At 39.9% G+C, this 13,770-nt stretch overlaps 2 protein-coding genes across 2 annotated transcripts; one reads left to right on the forward strand and one right to left on the reverse strand.

Moving 5' to 3' along the window:
* Nucleotides 1-1,872: 1,872 nt before the first annotated feature.
* On the forward strand, nucleotides 1,873-6,420 carry LOC125238208. Its single transcript, XM_048145481.1, has 2 exons — nucleotides 1,873-3,430; nucleotides 5,741-6,420. The coding sequence occupies exons 1-2, from the start codon at nucleotides 1,873-1,875 to the stop codon at nucleotides 6,418-6,420; spliced, it is 2,238 nt and encodes a 745-aa protein (XP_048001438.1).
* A 3,352-nt stretch (nucleotides 6,421-9,772) lies between these two features.
* Nucleotides 9,773-12,027, reverse strand: LOC125238335. Its single transcript, XM_048145635.1, has 2 exons — nucleotides 11,414-12,027; nucleotides 9,773-10,538 (listed from the first exon to the last, which is right to left on the reverse strand). The coding sequence occupies exons 1-2, from the start codon at nucleotides 11,768-11,770 to the stop codon at nucleotides 9,864-9,866; spliced, it is 1,032 nt and encodes a 343-aa protein (XP_048001592.1). The 5' UTR covers nucleotides 11,771-12,027; the 3' UTR covers nucleotides 9,773-9,863.
* Between the last annotated feature and the right edge of the window lie 1,743 nt (nucleotides 12,028-13,770).

Raw genomic sequence — 13,770 nt, forward strand, 5'->3', positions numbered from 1 at the left:
GGCGAGCGGAAAAACCGTGGATTTAATTAAAACCAAAAGTGCGGCAAAGGCCTATACGTCAAAGCGCGGGTGAGTGTAGGGCTTTTATTTATATATTTTTCTTTTAAGTTCTCCCCATTTGTTCGCATCCCGAAAACGGGTGCAATCTTCCTAAGGTGCCGATTTCCGGACAGAACCAGCGCCCTTTTGTCCAAAGAACCCAAACTCACGCCAATCGGGTGGCGGGGAGGTTCTCTGGTACATTTGGTCTTCGAGCCGGATTTGCGGAAATTCGAGCTCATTTTCGGCGCCTTGGAATATTTCACCCGTTTCATTTCACCAAATTATATTTCGAGCGGTCGAAATATAATACTCATTTCATACAATTGGGGGGACATTTGTTTTTGAGTTCTCATCTTTTAATATTTTTTATGTTTTGACTGGGGATTTTATTTATTACATTCTCGTTCATATCTTACATTTACAAACAATTTCGTCTTTTGGATTTACATTCGCGGCAACCCATTATGGTATTTTGAAAACTAACATTTCAACATTGAAATTTATTACATAAATTCATTAGAAATTCAATTTCTTATAAATTTATTTTATCGTTGACATTTCAAATTAAAACAGTTTGGTTGCTAGGTTACCATATACTCCATATAGGAAACTATAGGATTATTTCGGCTAGGTAACCTAGTGCTTGATTAGCCTTGCGGTTATAAGAGTGGTTTTAGAAGCTGAAGGTTGGAGGTTCGAACCTCAGCTCAGGTGTGGCTTTTTGTGTTTTTCTAAACATTTATATTTCTTACAAAAGTGGTATAGAGCATTATTTATCGGTATTTGATGCTATTTCGGTACAAAATAAAATTTCAGGGGTCTTAAACATTTTCTTAAAAGTTTAAAAAATAAACATTTTATAATATATTAAGGTTAGCGGTAAAATCTTAATGTATTATTTGCGGCTTGCGGGTTATATTTAACTTAAAATTTCAAGATTTATTGCGGTGATTTACTAGTGCGGAACTTTTAATTAAAAATAATGTGTAATTGTTACGTGTAGTTTTCATGTTGTGGTTTGTGTTAGGGTTTGGGATTCTATTGATTATATTGATTTGGGTTACGTATTCAAATACTACCAACGGAAAGATGGCGGCAGCTAGGCGGATACAGTTGTTGCAAATAAAACATCATACAGCGTGTCGTAGTATTGACGTATTGGATGCGTTGGCTCGGAATCCTGAATTGTCTCCAGAACAAGAAAGTGATTTCATAGTGCGGTTTCAAGACTTAGAAAAGGTTTATGAGACATTTACGGAAATGTTTTATGAACTTCAGCTCTCTGCTGCGGATATAGAGAGCTTTGATTTGGAAAGTCATCTTCAGGAGTATGACGCGTATAACAAAAAATACTATTTTATTAAACAACGGCATTTAGGGTTGACAAATTTAAACGCTTCAGCTAATGCGGATAATAGCTGTAGCAGCGGTAACAATAATGACAATCCTAAGAGCGCGCGGAATAGGGCAGTTCTCCCTAAAGTGAAACTTCCTACCTTTGCGGGACAGGTGGAAGAGTTTGTTCCTTTTATGGAATTATTCCAGTCGTTGGTGGGCAATGATGCCACCTTATCGGATACTGAGAAGATGTATTATTTAGCGGGGTCGCTTTTAGGCGAACCAAAGACTTTGACTCAGCATCTATCAGTCACAGGAGATAATTTTTCGGTCGCGATTGATTTATTGAATGCGCGGTATAACAACAAAAGGTTGTTAGCGGATCGTTTGTTGCACAACTTATTGAGTGCACCTCATGTAACTTCTAAGGGGGTAACTGGTTTAAAAATGTTTTTGAACACATTAATTGAAAACACAAAAGCGTTGGAAAAGATGGAATTTCCGGTGGATTCGTGGTGTTATTTGCTATTCTACATCAACTTCCAAAAGTTAGACGGTAACTTGAAAAAACACTTTGAAGACAAGCACGCCGATAAAGAATTACCCACATTCGCGGACCTCATTAAGTTTTTGGAAACTGAAATACGGATTTTGGAATCCAGTGCGGAACCACAGGCCAGTACGTCGGCGGGAAGGCGTATTGGTGGTGGGCAGAGCCAGGCGGTAAAGGCTCATGCGGCATTTCAAGGTGCGGGTTCGGCGTCGGCGTCGTCGTGTCGGTTATGCGGAAAAAGCGGACACTTTATTGCGAAGTGTGAGAAATTCCTGGAGATGAAGCCTGCAGCTAGGAAGCGTCAGGTCGTTTCACTTAGATTGTGCTTCAAGTGTTTGAACGGTCACAACATTGATAAATGCACTTATAACAAGAATTGTTACAAGTGTAATTCGGCTAAACACCATTATTTATTGCATTTTGATATTCCGGCAAGTGGTTCAGATCGTGAACAACGTTTGACGTCAAACGTGGCTACAAATGGGAAATCTCACAATGCTGCCTCGTCCTCTTCAAGTGTTCCTGTTGTCAGTGCGCCCTTAACCAGCGGCAATCCAGAAGGTGCGGTTCCTGGAGTCTCTGGATTGATGGCATCACAGGCAAAGAAACCAAAGGTGTTACTTGCGACGGCAATAATAAGAGTTCTGGATAGCAGCGGACGCTACCAGGAGGCGCGGGCCTTACTGGACGGAGGGAGCGAGAGCACATTCATATCGGAGTCTTGTGTGCAGAGGTTAGGCTTAGAGCGGTTTAAGCCTGACGACCCAATCACAGGACTGGGCTGTACTCCTATAACCGGTTGTAGGGGAGCAGTTAATCTGACCATGACACCTAGGCTGACGGATCAGCCAGTGCTGGTGACCACGGCTAATGTCTTAAATAAAATCAGTTATAACCTGCCTGGATATTCGTTGCCGGCTCAGTTGGCGGATAATTATCGGGGACTGGATCTTGCGGATGAACAGTTCTTTGTGAGTCGAGAGATTGATATTTTATTAGGTGAGGATTTACTTTGTGACATTGTACTCAGCGGACGCATCAAAATCCATGATAACATTCCACGGGTGACAAAAACGGTGTTCGGACACGTTTTGTCAGGTCCTGTCAATATTGGAGTTTCCCTTCGAGTTCCTTGTGCGTCTCAGGCCTTTTTCTGTAGCACAAGCACAGATCGGATCTTAGAACGGTTCTGGGAGGTTGAAGACATCCCGTTTAAGGCGGAAAACCCTAAAGATCTTGAATGCGAGACCATTTTTAGAGATACCCATTCACGGACTGAAGAGGGTAGATACTCAGCACGGTTGCCTTTTATATCGGACGCCCCTGAACTCGGTAACACTGTACCCATAGCTATGAAGCGGTTTTTAGCCATGGAGAGGCGGCTCCTTGCAAAAGGCAACGAGGTCTTCAGGGAGAAATACACGGAGTTTATGCGGGAGTACGCCGAAACAGGACACATGTCACTGTGTGAAGGGGAACCAAACGACTACGCCAGTGGTAGTTACATTATACCTCATCATGGAATTTTTAAAAAGGATTGTGATAAGATTCGCGTAGTTTTTGACGCTAGTTGCGCATCTACTAATGGTGTTGCGCTAAATGATTGTTTGCATGCGGGTCCAAAACTACAGCGGGATATCGCGGAAATTATATGTAGGTTTAGGCTACATCGTTACGTGTTTACAACGGACATCAGGATGATGTTTAGACAGATTTTGATTGCTGAGGAGGATCGGCGTTTCCAGCTCATTTTCTGGCGGGAGTCCCCAGACTTACCTTTGCGTGTGTATCGGCTAAATACCGTAACATACGGAATGAAGTCAAGCCCATACCTTGCGATTCGGACGCTAAGGCAGTTGGCAGATGACGAAGAGATGCAGTTTCCTGCTGCGGCACAACTTCTGCGGTCTTCGGTGTATATGGATGACATTTTAGGTGGAGCCGATTCCATAGAAGACGCAAGCAAGTTGAAGCAGGAACTGACGGATTTACTACGCTCTGGCGGTTTTGAGCTTAGTAAATGGACGTCAAGCAGTAAGGAAGTCTTACAGGACATAGCAGAGGAGCATTTAGAAAAACCTCGCAAAATATTTGACAATGCGGATGGGCCTAGTTTCTATAAAATCCTAGGCGTTCAATGGGATTCTAGCAGTGACTGTTTCTCATATCGTACGAAGCTGGATGACACTAGCGGATGTACTAAACGGTCAATCTTGTCAACTTTAGCTAGGGCATTTGATCCTTTGGGGTGGATCTGCCCAGTAATCTTTCAGGGCAAGGTCCTCATGCAGCAACTCTGGCTGAAAAATATGTCATGGGATGCGAAAGCTCCTGATGACGTAGTTGCGGAATGGCAAGGCATTTTAAAAGATATGCCTCTTATTTCAAATCTGCGGTTGGAACGCTTTGTCTTATTAGACGTCAAATCGTGTTCTCTGCATGGTTTCTCAGATGCATCAGAACTTGGGTATGGTGCAGCGGTTTATCTGAGGACTGTGGGACATGACGGAAGGGTCAAGGTTAGTTTGATGATGGCAAAATCGCGAGTCTCGCCGGTTAAATCGAAACTAACTATACCGAAACTTGAATTAAGCGGTGCGGCGTTGCTAGTCAGACTTTTGAAATACGTTGTTGCTGCAATCAGTGATGACCTGACGATAGACGGAATCTTCGGATGGTGTGACAGCACTATCGTTCTCTCGTGGTTGAAGACATCGCCACATTTGTTGCAGACTTTTGAGGGAAATCGAGTTTCTCAGATTCTAAATTGCGGTTTAAACATAGCCTGGAGACACTTACCTTCAGAAATGAACCCTGCTGATGTCGCGAGTCGCGGTTGTCGCGCGTCAGTACTATTGGAGCATCCTTTATGGTGGGGACCTCCTTGGTTATCAGGTGATGCGGAGACCTGGCCCAGGAATATAATGGACAAAGCGGAAGATCCATTACCTGGATTGCGGAAAGTGAAGGTAAATGTTCAGGCCCTGGTCGGGATTGTTGACAAAGATAATATTTTTACGCGGTTTAGTTGTTTAAATATGCTATTGACGGTCGTAGCATATTGTTTCCGGTTTGTCAACAATGCCAGGCCTTTGTCCGAGAAACTTAGGGGGGTATTATCAGTCCCAGAGCGACGGTTCGCTTTGCAGCGGTTAATCAAATTGGTTCAGCAGGAGGAGTTTGCGGATGATATCCACTGCTTAGACCAGAATAAACAATGTTCCAAGCGGCTACGTCGGCTTTTGCCGTTTATTGCGGATGACGGTTTATTGCGCGTTGGAGGTCGTCTGGAGCATTCAAGTTTGTCTTTTCCACGAAAGCATCCGGTGATTTTACCAAAATCACATGCTCTAACGGTTTTGATCGTGGATCATTTTCATGTGACCTATTGCCACGCGGGGGCAACGGTTTTGATGTCGGTATTACAGCGGCAATTTTGGATTATTTCTGCGGGACAAGTGACTCGTACACGAATTTTCAAGTGTATGAAATGTTTTAAAACCAAAGCCAGACCAACAGCGCCGATTATGTCAGCGCTGCCATGGGATCGAGTTAATTCAACTGGTGTGTTTCACACAGTTCAAACTGACTTTGCTGGTCCATTCAGCATTAAGCAGTCTCGTTTGCGGAACGCAAAAATTCTGAAGGCGTATCTTTGCGTATTTATCTGTTCTGCATCCAAAGGGGTTCATTTGGAGTGTGTCACTGACCTTTCGACAGAAGGGTTTCTTGCGGCTTTGACACGGTTCACATCTCGACGCGGAATGCCGAGTGTGATACGTTCAGATTGCGGAACCAATTATACAGGTGCCAACAGATACTTGGATGATGTGCGGAAATATTTGGCTTCTGAGGAAGCACAACAAGGGCTTAGCGACGGCGCGGCCAAACAGTCTATAACGTGGCGGTTTAATTCGCCAGCGGCGCCACATTTCGGTGGTCTTTTTGAGGCGACCGTAAAGTCGGCTAAGACACTATTGCGGCGCGTCATAGGTGAACAGGTTTTAACGTTTGACGAATTGGTAACGGTATTTACCAGGGTGGAGGCAGTCCTTAATTGTCGTCCTCTATGCCCATTGACCCAAGATCCTAATGAATTGGAGGTTTTGACGCCTGCTCATCTACTTATTGGAAGACCTTTGCTTTCGGTTCCGGAGTACAATTTCGAGGACATTCCGAACTCACGGTTGAATCGGTTTAACTTAATACAAGCTATGTCTCAACGGTTGTGGAGAAAATGGAGTGAACAATACCTCCATTCTCTTCAAATGCGTAGAAAATGGACATCTCCAACTGATCCGCCTCAGCTGGGTGATCTTGTCCTGATAAAGGAGGAGAATTTACCTCCTCTAAAATGGAAGTTAGGAAGGATAGAAGAACTGCTACCCGGCAAAGACGGTGTTGTTAGGGTAGTACGTCTCAAAACTTCTACAGGTAGCCTCACGCGGCCTGTTGTTAAAATTTGTAGGCTTCCTTTGGACGACTAAGCGGAGTTAGCGGTACCAAATTGTTTTAATTTAGTGTTTTATTTTCTTTGTTTATTGTTGATAAAGGCTTTAGCCTTTCTCGGGCGGGGGAATGTTTAGTTTTTAATACCATAAGTAGTTTCGGAACGCATCCTAAATTGTTTACATTTATCATGTCTCGCTCTCACATCATTTTATCATATATATTTATCTCGTATGGGGAAATTACGGGCATGCGCAAAAGGCGTTATCTTTAGAACAAGATTTAAACAATATGACATGAAAGAAGAAAAAGAATATGTCAGAAGATGAAGAAAGAAAATCGGTGACGTTCACGGCGGTGGTGAACTGCGGAAAGAAATAAAGAAATAAGAAATAAAACGGCGAGCGGAAAAACCGTGGATTTAATTAAAACCAAAAGTGCGGCAAAGGCCTATACGTCAAAGCGCGGGTGAGTGTAGGGCTTTTATTTATATATTTTTCTTTTAAGTTCTCCCCATTTGTTCGCATCCCGAAAACGGGTGCAATCTTCCTAAGGTGCCGATTTCCGGACAGAACCAGCGCCCTTTTGTCCAAAGAACCCAAACTCACGCCAATCGGGTGGCGGGGAGGTTCTCTGGTACAAACGATTGCTATAAAGCCGCTTTGTCAGTTTATTCATATAAAGATACCTACTAGTAAATCTCGCCTTAATGGTAACCGACAAAGTGGGACGTTTTACTAAACACACTCACAATTTGAATGTTATTTTCGGTAACGATTTCGCTATCAAGTAACGTGTACTAAAACGTCGACATCTCACGGTACGGACTCTGCTGATGAGAACATCTTGAGAAACTTTCATCATTAATAATTCGAGTTTTGCCGGCATAAGCGTCAGAGGGAAATAATTATTAATTAACATTTATAAATCGACAATGAAGTCGAACTCTTGAAATAAGTCAAGTACAATGGTAAGTGAGTTGGGTGCAGGGCCAATTGGTATTAACGTTTAGTGCGTTTTCACGTTATCCGATCCGATATCGGATCGGATAATGACAAAACGTGCTTAGGCTTACCAAAAGTTTACAATTTTTAACTTGACTTTACTAATTGCCTTGTTCAGTAATAGAGAATTAAGGCAAAAATTGTAAGAGAACAGGTCCACAGAACTAAGTATACAGAGTGAAATAAAAATGACTGTCCAACTTTGCGTAGTGACTTTTGATGTCATAATGGACAACTTTTACTTTGGAACCAATGCTGGAATCACGAAAAAAATTTGGCTGTTCCATAGAAATAAGCGGCATCATGACGGTCGAAATGTATGCATAGTGGAACCAATGCTGGAATCACGAAAACAATTTGGCTGGTCCATAGAAATAAGCGGCATCATGACGGCCGAAATGTATGCAAAAAGGACCCAATGCTGGAATCACGAAAAAAATTCGCTTCGCAGAAATGCCATTCGGCTACGGGGCCTGTTTAGCCATCAAAAGCGACGTCTCTCGGACATTGCACTATAATCGTCCGAAATAGACGTTAAGGCCAGTATATATTGTATATAATGAATAAATGAATGACTTTGCGATAAACATGGTATACATCATGGTGGTACATTATTATTATTGAGTAGCATGTTTAGCCACAAATGGAAGAAATAAATTTGTTTTTTTTTTCCACACATTCACACATCCAGCAGGCCTCCGTGGCGCAGTTGGAAGCGCGATGGCCCCGGCAAGGCCAAAGGTCGCAGGTTTGAGTCCTGCCGGAGGTGTGAATTTTTCCATTTTTCCTTTAATTTAAAAATATGGAAGAAATAAGTTAATCAATTTGTATAGGGCCCGAGCGTGTCACATTTTATACTGAGATTGTGTTTTACCTATGACAGGAATGTCTTAGGCCCTTGAGTGTTCATAATTTTCTTCATGACCTTGAACCAACAATTATATCGACCCTGATACCAATAGAAAGGTAAATATTTATACCACAGATAATACAAACTTTAATAATTCAGCATTCCTCACCCTCGTCAAAGGCATTGACGTTTATCTTACCTTTAAACTAATATAGGTAATCACAAAGCGTCACATAAACAGTGTGTAAATGTAATATGGGAGAATGTATTAACGGTGATTAGGCGATAAACCCTCGACTTTGACAGTTGTTACGAACTGTCATCGCAACCATATTTACAGTACATTGCTTTTTTACACCTATATAAAAATGCGCCTGTATCCCATAAAAAGGTACGCAGAGCACATACAGAAACTACTCAAGGTTCACAGCCACTTTTGGCAAATAAAGTGTTGTAAGAAAACGAAAATTCTGACATTTTGTAATTATATAGGCAGCAAACGAGCAGGTGTGCCGCCCGATGAGAAGCAGTCATTGCCGCCCAGGGACATAAAATTATTGCAGCTAAGAAAAAAAATCTAAAAATAATTATTTAGTGAAAATTAACTTAAACAAATTAATGATAACACTAATAAATCCAATGTCTAGTTTAATTTATCGCCCGTATAAGGCCTACACACTGTACACAGTCTAAAACATCGTAATGTTACAACACTTAAAACCTTCCTGCCTCAAATATCTTTCAAAACACGTTCAAGGGAATATAATACACTATGTAACATAATTGCCGAAGACAAATCCTACGGCTTATATATTACCTTCTATAGTACCTTTAATTTTCATGGTGTTTATTTTAAAAAAAGGAAGTGGTATTCGTAACCGCTATTCGATACCGGTTATGCTCTTAAATGGATCACCAGCATTAATGTTACACCCTGTATATATTATTTATATTAAGCGGGCCACAGACCATCAGTTTTATCTGCACAGTTTTAACTGTACAGTCTAACTGTTCAGTTAAAACTGATATCCCTTGTGACTACACACTGAAAGTTTTTTTATTATTTATCCTTTTCGCTTGAAGTAAAGACGTTCGACGGAATCATGGATGACGCTGTGGCAATTATTGGATTATTGTGTATTTTACAAAAAAAAAGACAAAGAAGGAAAAGAATGTGGTGTAAACATTGGTTATTACAGAGAAAGCAATATACGCATAACAATTTACTAAAGGAGATCAGAATTACTCCAAAAGATTATCGTAACTATTTAAGAATGGATGAAGAAACTTATTTGCTTTTGCTCGATTTAGTTACACCAAGAATAATGAAACAAGATACAGTGATGAGAAGTGCTATTTCACCACATGAAAGATTAACAGCAACGCTTCGATTTTTAGCAACAGGTAGAAGCTACGAAGACCTTAAATTTTCAACAATAATATCCCCCCAGTCACTTTCCAGTATTATACCAGAAACGTGTGAAGCGATATATAGTGTTTTACGCAAGGATTACTTAAAGGTACGTAAGAAATAAAATGCATTTTATTTTTAGAGTATTTTAATAATTATATGTAACTTATAAGTATTTAAAAAAATCAGACTGAACATAACTAGAAATAAAAGAAGTTAATAAGCATCATAGTTAGATAAAAAGTCGGCAACTGTTGAAGTAGAACTTGGTTGCGACTGAATCATTTGTTGTTGAGTTGCATGCTGTTGAGTTGGTGCAACATTATTATTACCCGATGATCCCGGACTCTCAGGTATAGACAAATAAACAACTTGAGGTTGAGCCTGTGTTTGTTCATAAATTGAGCGCTGACTTTGAGGACTTGGTTGATTTGAGTAAGGTGAAGTACTGTGATTGAATTGGCTGGATGAAGATCTTTGATGAAAGGGAGAATTAGGAAAAGGGGCCATTACTGTATGTGATGTTGTTAACTGACCCAATTCAGCTTCTGTGAGAGTCTCATTAATAATTTTTTCTGCGAGGATTCGTTGAGTTTTATTTAGATCTCTTAGTTTAAATGCAACAGATTTGCCAAAAATATCATAACGGTCGTCGGGTTGCTTCGGTGGTGGTGGAGATGGAGCCGGAAGTTTGAAATGATCTCTGACAGATATCAAAACGTCTTTTGTGAGGTCCGCTTCAGATTTTCGTTTCCTTGAGGTTGAGGAGGAGGACGTTGTAGACTCTGTTGTAGGTGTTTGCTGAACACCTACAACACTTGAGTCTTCAAAGTCTTGTGCTTCCTTTACTGATTCTTCAACTGACAATGGAGCTGACTCTGGTGAATTAACCTGTAATATTGTATTTGTTTCAGTTTCCTCGATCACAAGAAGAATGGAAAAGAATAGCTGCACTATTTGAACAAAGATGGAATTTTCCGCATCTGCTTGGGGCGATGGACGGGAAGCATGTAACAATAAATCCACCACGAGGAAGTGGGTCGACATATTTCAATTATAAGAAAAAACACAGTATGGTCTTAATGGCTATAGTTGACGCTCAATATCAGTTCATTTTATGTGATTTTGGAACCAACGGACGAATATCAGACGGTGGAGTTTTACAAAATACAACATTCTTTCAAAAACTTCAAGAGAATGACTTGAATATTCCGGCCGAAGAAATCGTGACGAATAGCTCAAAATCGTTACCGTATGTCTTTGTTGCTGATGACGCTTTTCCACTAAGGACTGATATGATGAAACCTTTTAGACAGGCTGAGTTGGATACAAGAGAAAAAAAAATTTATAACTACCGTGTTTCGCGAGCAAGACGAATTGTTGAAAATTGTTTTGGTATTTTAGCTACACGATTTCGAATATTTCATACAGATATTAATGTACATCCAAGTAGAATTGAATCAATTGTAATGGCATGTTGTGCCTTACACAATTTTTTAATTAAAATGTTACCAAATTCTTATATCAGTCCAGAGTGTTTTGATCGCGAACAGACTGATATTGGACATGTCACACCAGGTTACGATACAAATCATTCTACCATGGAACCTTTACAACAAAGGAATATAGGAAACACGGCCCGAACACCCAAAATGATTAGACAAGAATTTATGAATTATTTTAATAATGAAGGTCAAGTTCCCTGGCAAAATAATTTTATTAAGTAAATAAAATAATGTTTATATAAGTAATATTAGTTTTATTACCTCATCATCCAAATTCGAGCGTGAAGGTCGTGGTACATGTTGATCATCCAAGAATTTCAAAAGAGGGTAATACCATAGTTTTGGCTCATATATTTCTTCTGTGCCTACACCTGATTTATTTGAAGCATTCACCTTTTTGTGTTCTTTATTATAAGTACAACGTAAATTATTGATTTTTTTAACTACCGCTGCTTTGTCACTAGTAGGTTCAACCTCTCGAAGTTTAACCAATAACCTCCTGTAGGCTGCCTCTTTTTTGTCACGGTCGTGGTACTCTTTAGCTTTAACTTTCCACAAGGAAGGTTCAGAACGATATATTTCTATAAATTCTTCTAACCATTCACGTTGATTAGGCATGTTGATGTTGCAAAGACTTAAGACCGTAGAAAACGTGCTCACTGCAATGATGATCCGTCAAAACTGACAACAAAACAGTTTTTTGCCACAGACCATCAGTTTTAACTGAACAGTTTTAACTGTACAGTTTTATCTAATGAAATTTCGGTTAGATCGTCAGTTCAACTGCACAGTTCAAAGATTTGCCTACACACGTACGTTTTAACTGAACAGTTCGACTGTACAGTTAAAACTGTGCAGATAAAACTGATGGTCTGTGGCCCGCTTTATGCTTTTGACGTCCAGTTTTGGTATAGGGGAAGGTAGACTAAAGCGGGTAGGGTAAAATTATGCCAAAACAAGGGGAAACCATTATTATCTGGTTCCCCTTGTTTTGGCATAATTTTACTATCAAGAATTCTTTTCGGCATAATCTATGTCTCTGTTATGGCATAGTATGGTTACGCATAATTTTTCTAGGCATATTTTTGTTTGTCCGAATATATTTCATGCATAATAGTTATTCGCCGAATGTCTTTGTCTGTGAATTAAGAATATTGGGGCGTCTGCCCGCTTTACGCAACCCTCCCCTACACGTGCAATGTTTTAGTTTGAATTATAAAGGCTCTCTTTTAATATTTTACGCTCCTTATTCCTCATTGTATTTAAAAATACACGTGTAAAATAAACATACCTGTGAACTTGAGTTTGTTACGCTACGGAATAATTTAGTGGGGGAAAAATCAAAAATATCAAAGTAAGGATATGGCTATTCATATAATATTAGACTGACCGTTTTCATTTGAAGCATCTTGGGACGCTACAACGTGATTGGTTCATGAGTTTCCATCGTGCTCACGATTGCTTGCATAGATTGCATGCTTAGCTCGCATTCGTGGACAGCGGTGTTACTGGCGCCGCTACTGTGCTAGCACCACGCCAAGTCCTTAGGTAATAACATATAATTCAATGGGGTACTTTAACTCGAAAATTATTATTTTTACTAATGTGTCAACTTTGTCCATAGTCCTTAGACACGTCAATATTGAACTAGATAACAAATCCAAGTTATTTTTGATTTTTTATACGTCAATATTGACGACGATATATTATGAATCCGATAATGTCACTGTCAAAAACGACAATTCATAAAAAATACAGATGTTACGGAAACGTACGAACGTGTCATGCTATTTCAGTCAATCTCAGTACAAGACGTACTGACGCTGTCTGAACTAGCATGACAAATACGAACGTTTCCGGGAAAAATACGAAGGGAAAGCTTTTCGTACTACATTAGTTCATCACTATTGACACTTTTGTTATCGTATCGCGAGCTAATATTTAACGTATCTTAATAATATTGTCTTCGGTTACCGCGATAGTTACTCATGAAATAAAACTATGGAAACGGATTAAATCGCGTATAATGAATTTACAATTCAACAAATGTTGTGAACCTGCGTTCACACGCTGAGCGTTGTGTGAGTTGTGTCATGGTTCGTTAATATTTCTTTTATGTGGGTAGCTTGTGCACATTGTAATTTTTCCTGTCACCCGTTGACCAAAAATGCTGTAAAGTATTCGGAACATCGGGATAAATTGTTAATTCATTATACGCGATTTAATCCGTTTCCATAGTTTTATTTCGTATCTTAATAATATTAATTAATATCAGGCGCGATTCGAACTTTATATTATAACTAGCTTTTGCCCGCGGCTTCGCTCGCGTTAGAAAGAGACAAATAGTAGCCTATGTCACTCTCCATCCCTTCAACTATCTCCACTTAAAAAATCACGTCAATTCGTCGCTCCGTTTTGCCGTGAAAGACGGACAAACAAACAAACACACACACTTTCCCCTTTATAATATTAGTATGGATGTTCGAATCTGGCCGATCTTCGTTGCAAAAGTATAGAAGGGTATAAAATATTCAGTAAACCTCATTAAACAGTACTCAATTTGGTAATCATCGTTGCCCTTTTATCAAGTATCTACTTAATTATTATTACCTTTCATT

Source organism: Leguminivora glycinivorella, chromosome 23 (assembly GCF_023078275.1).
Source record: "Leguminivora glycinivorella isolate SPB_JAAS2020 chromosome 23, LegGlyc_1.1, whole genome shotgun sequence".
Lineage (NCBI taxonomy): Eukaryota > Metazoa > Arthropoda > Insecta > Lepidoptera > Tortricidae > Leguminivora > Leguminivora glycinivorella.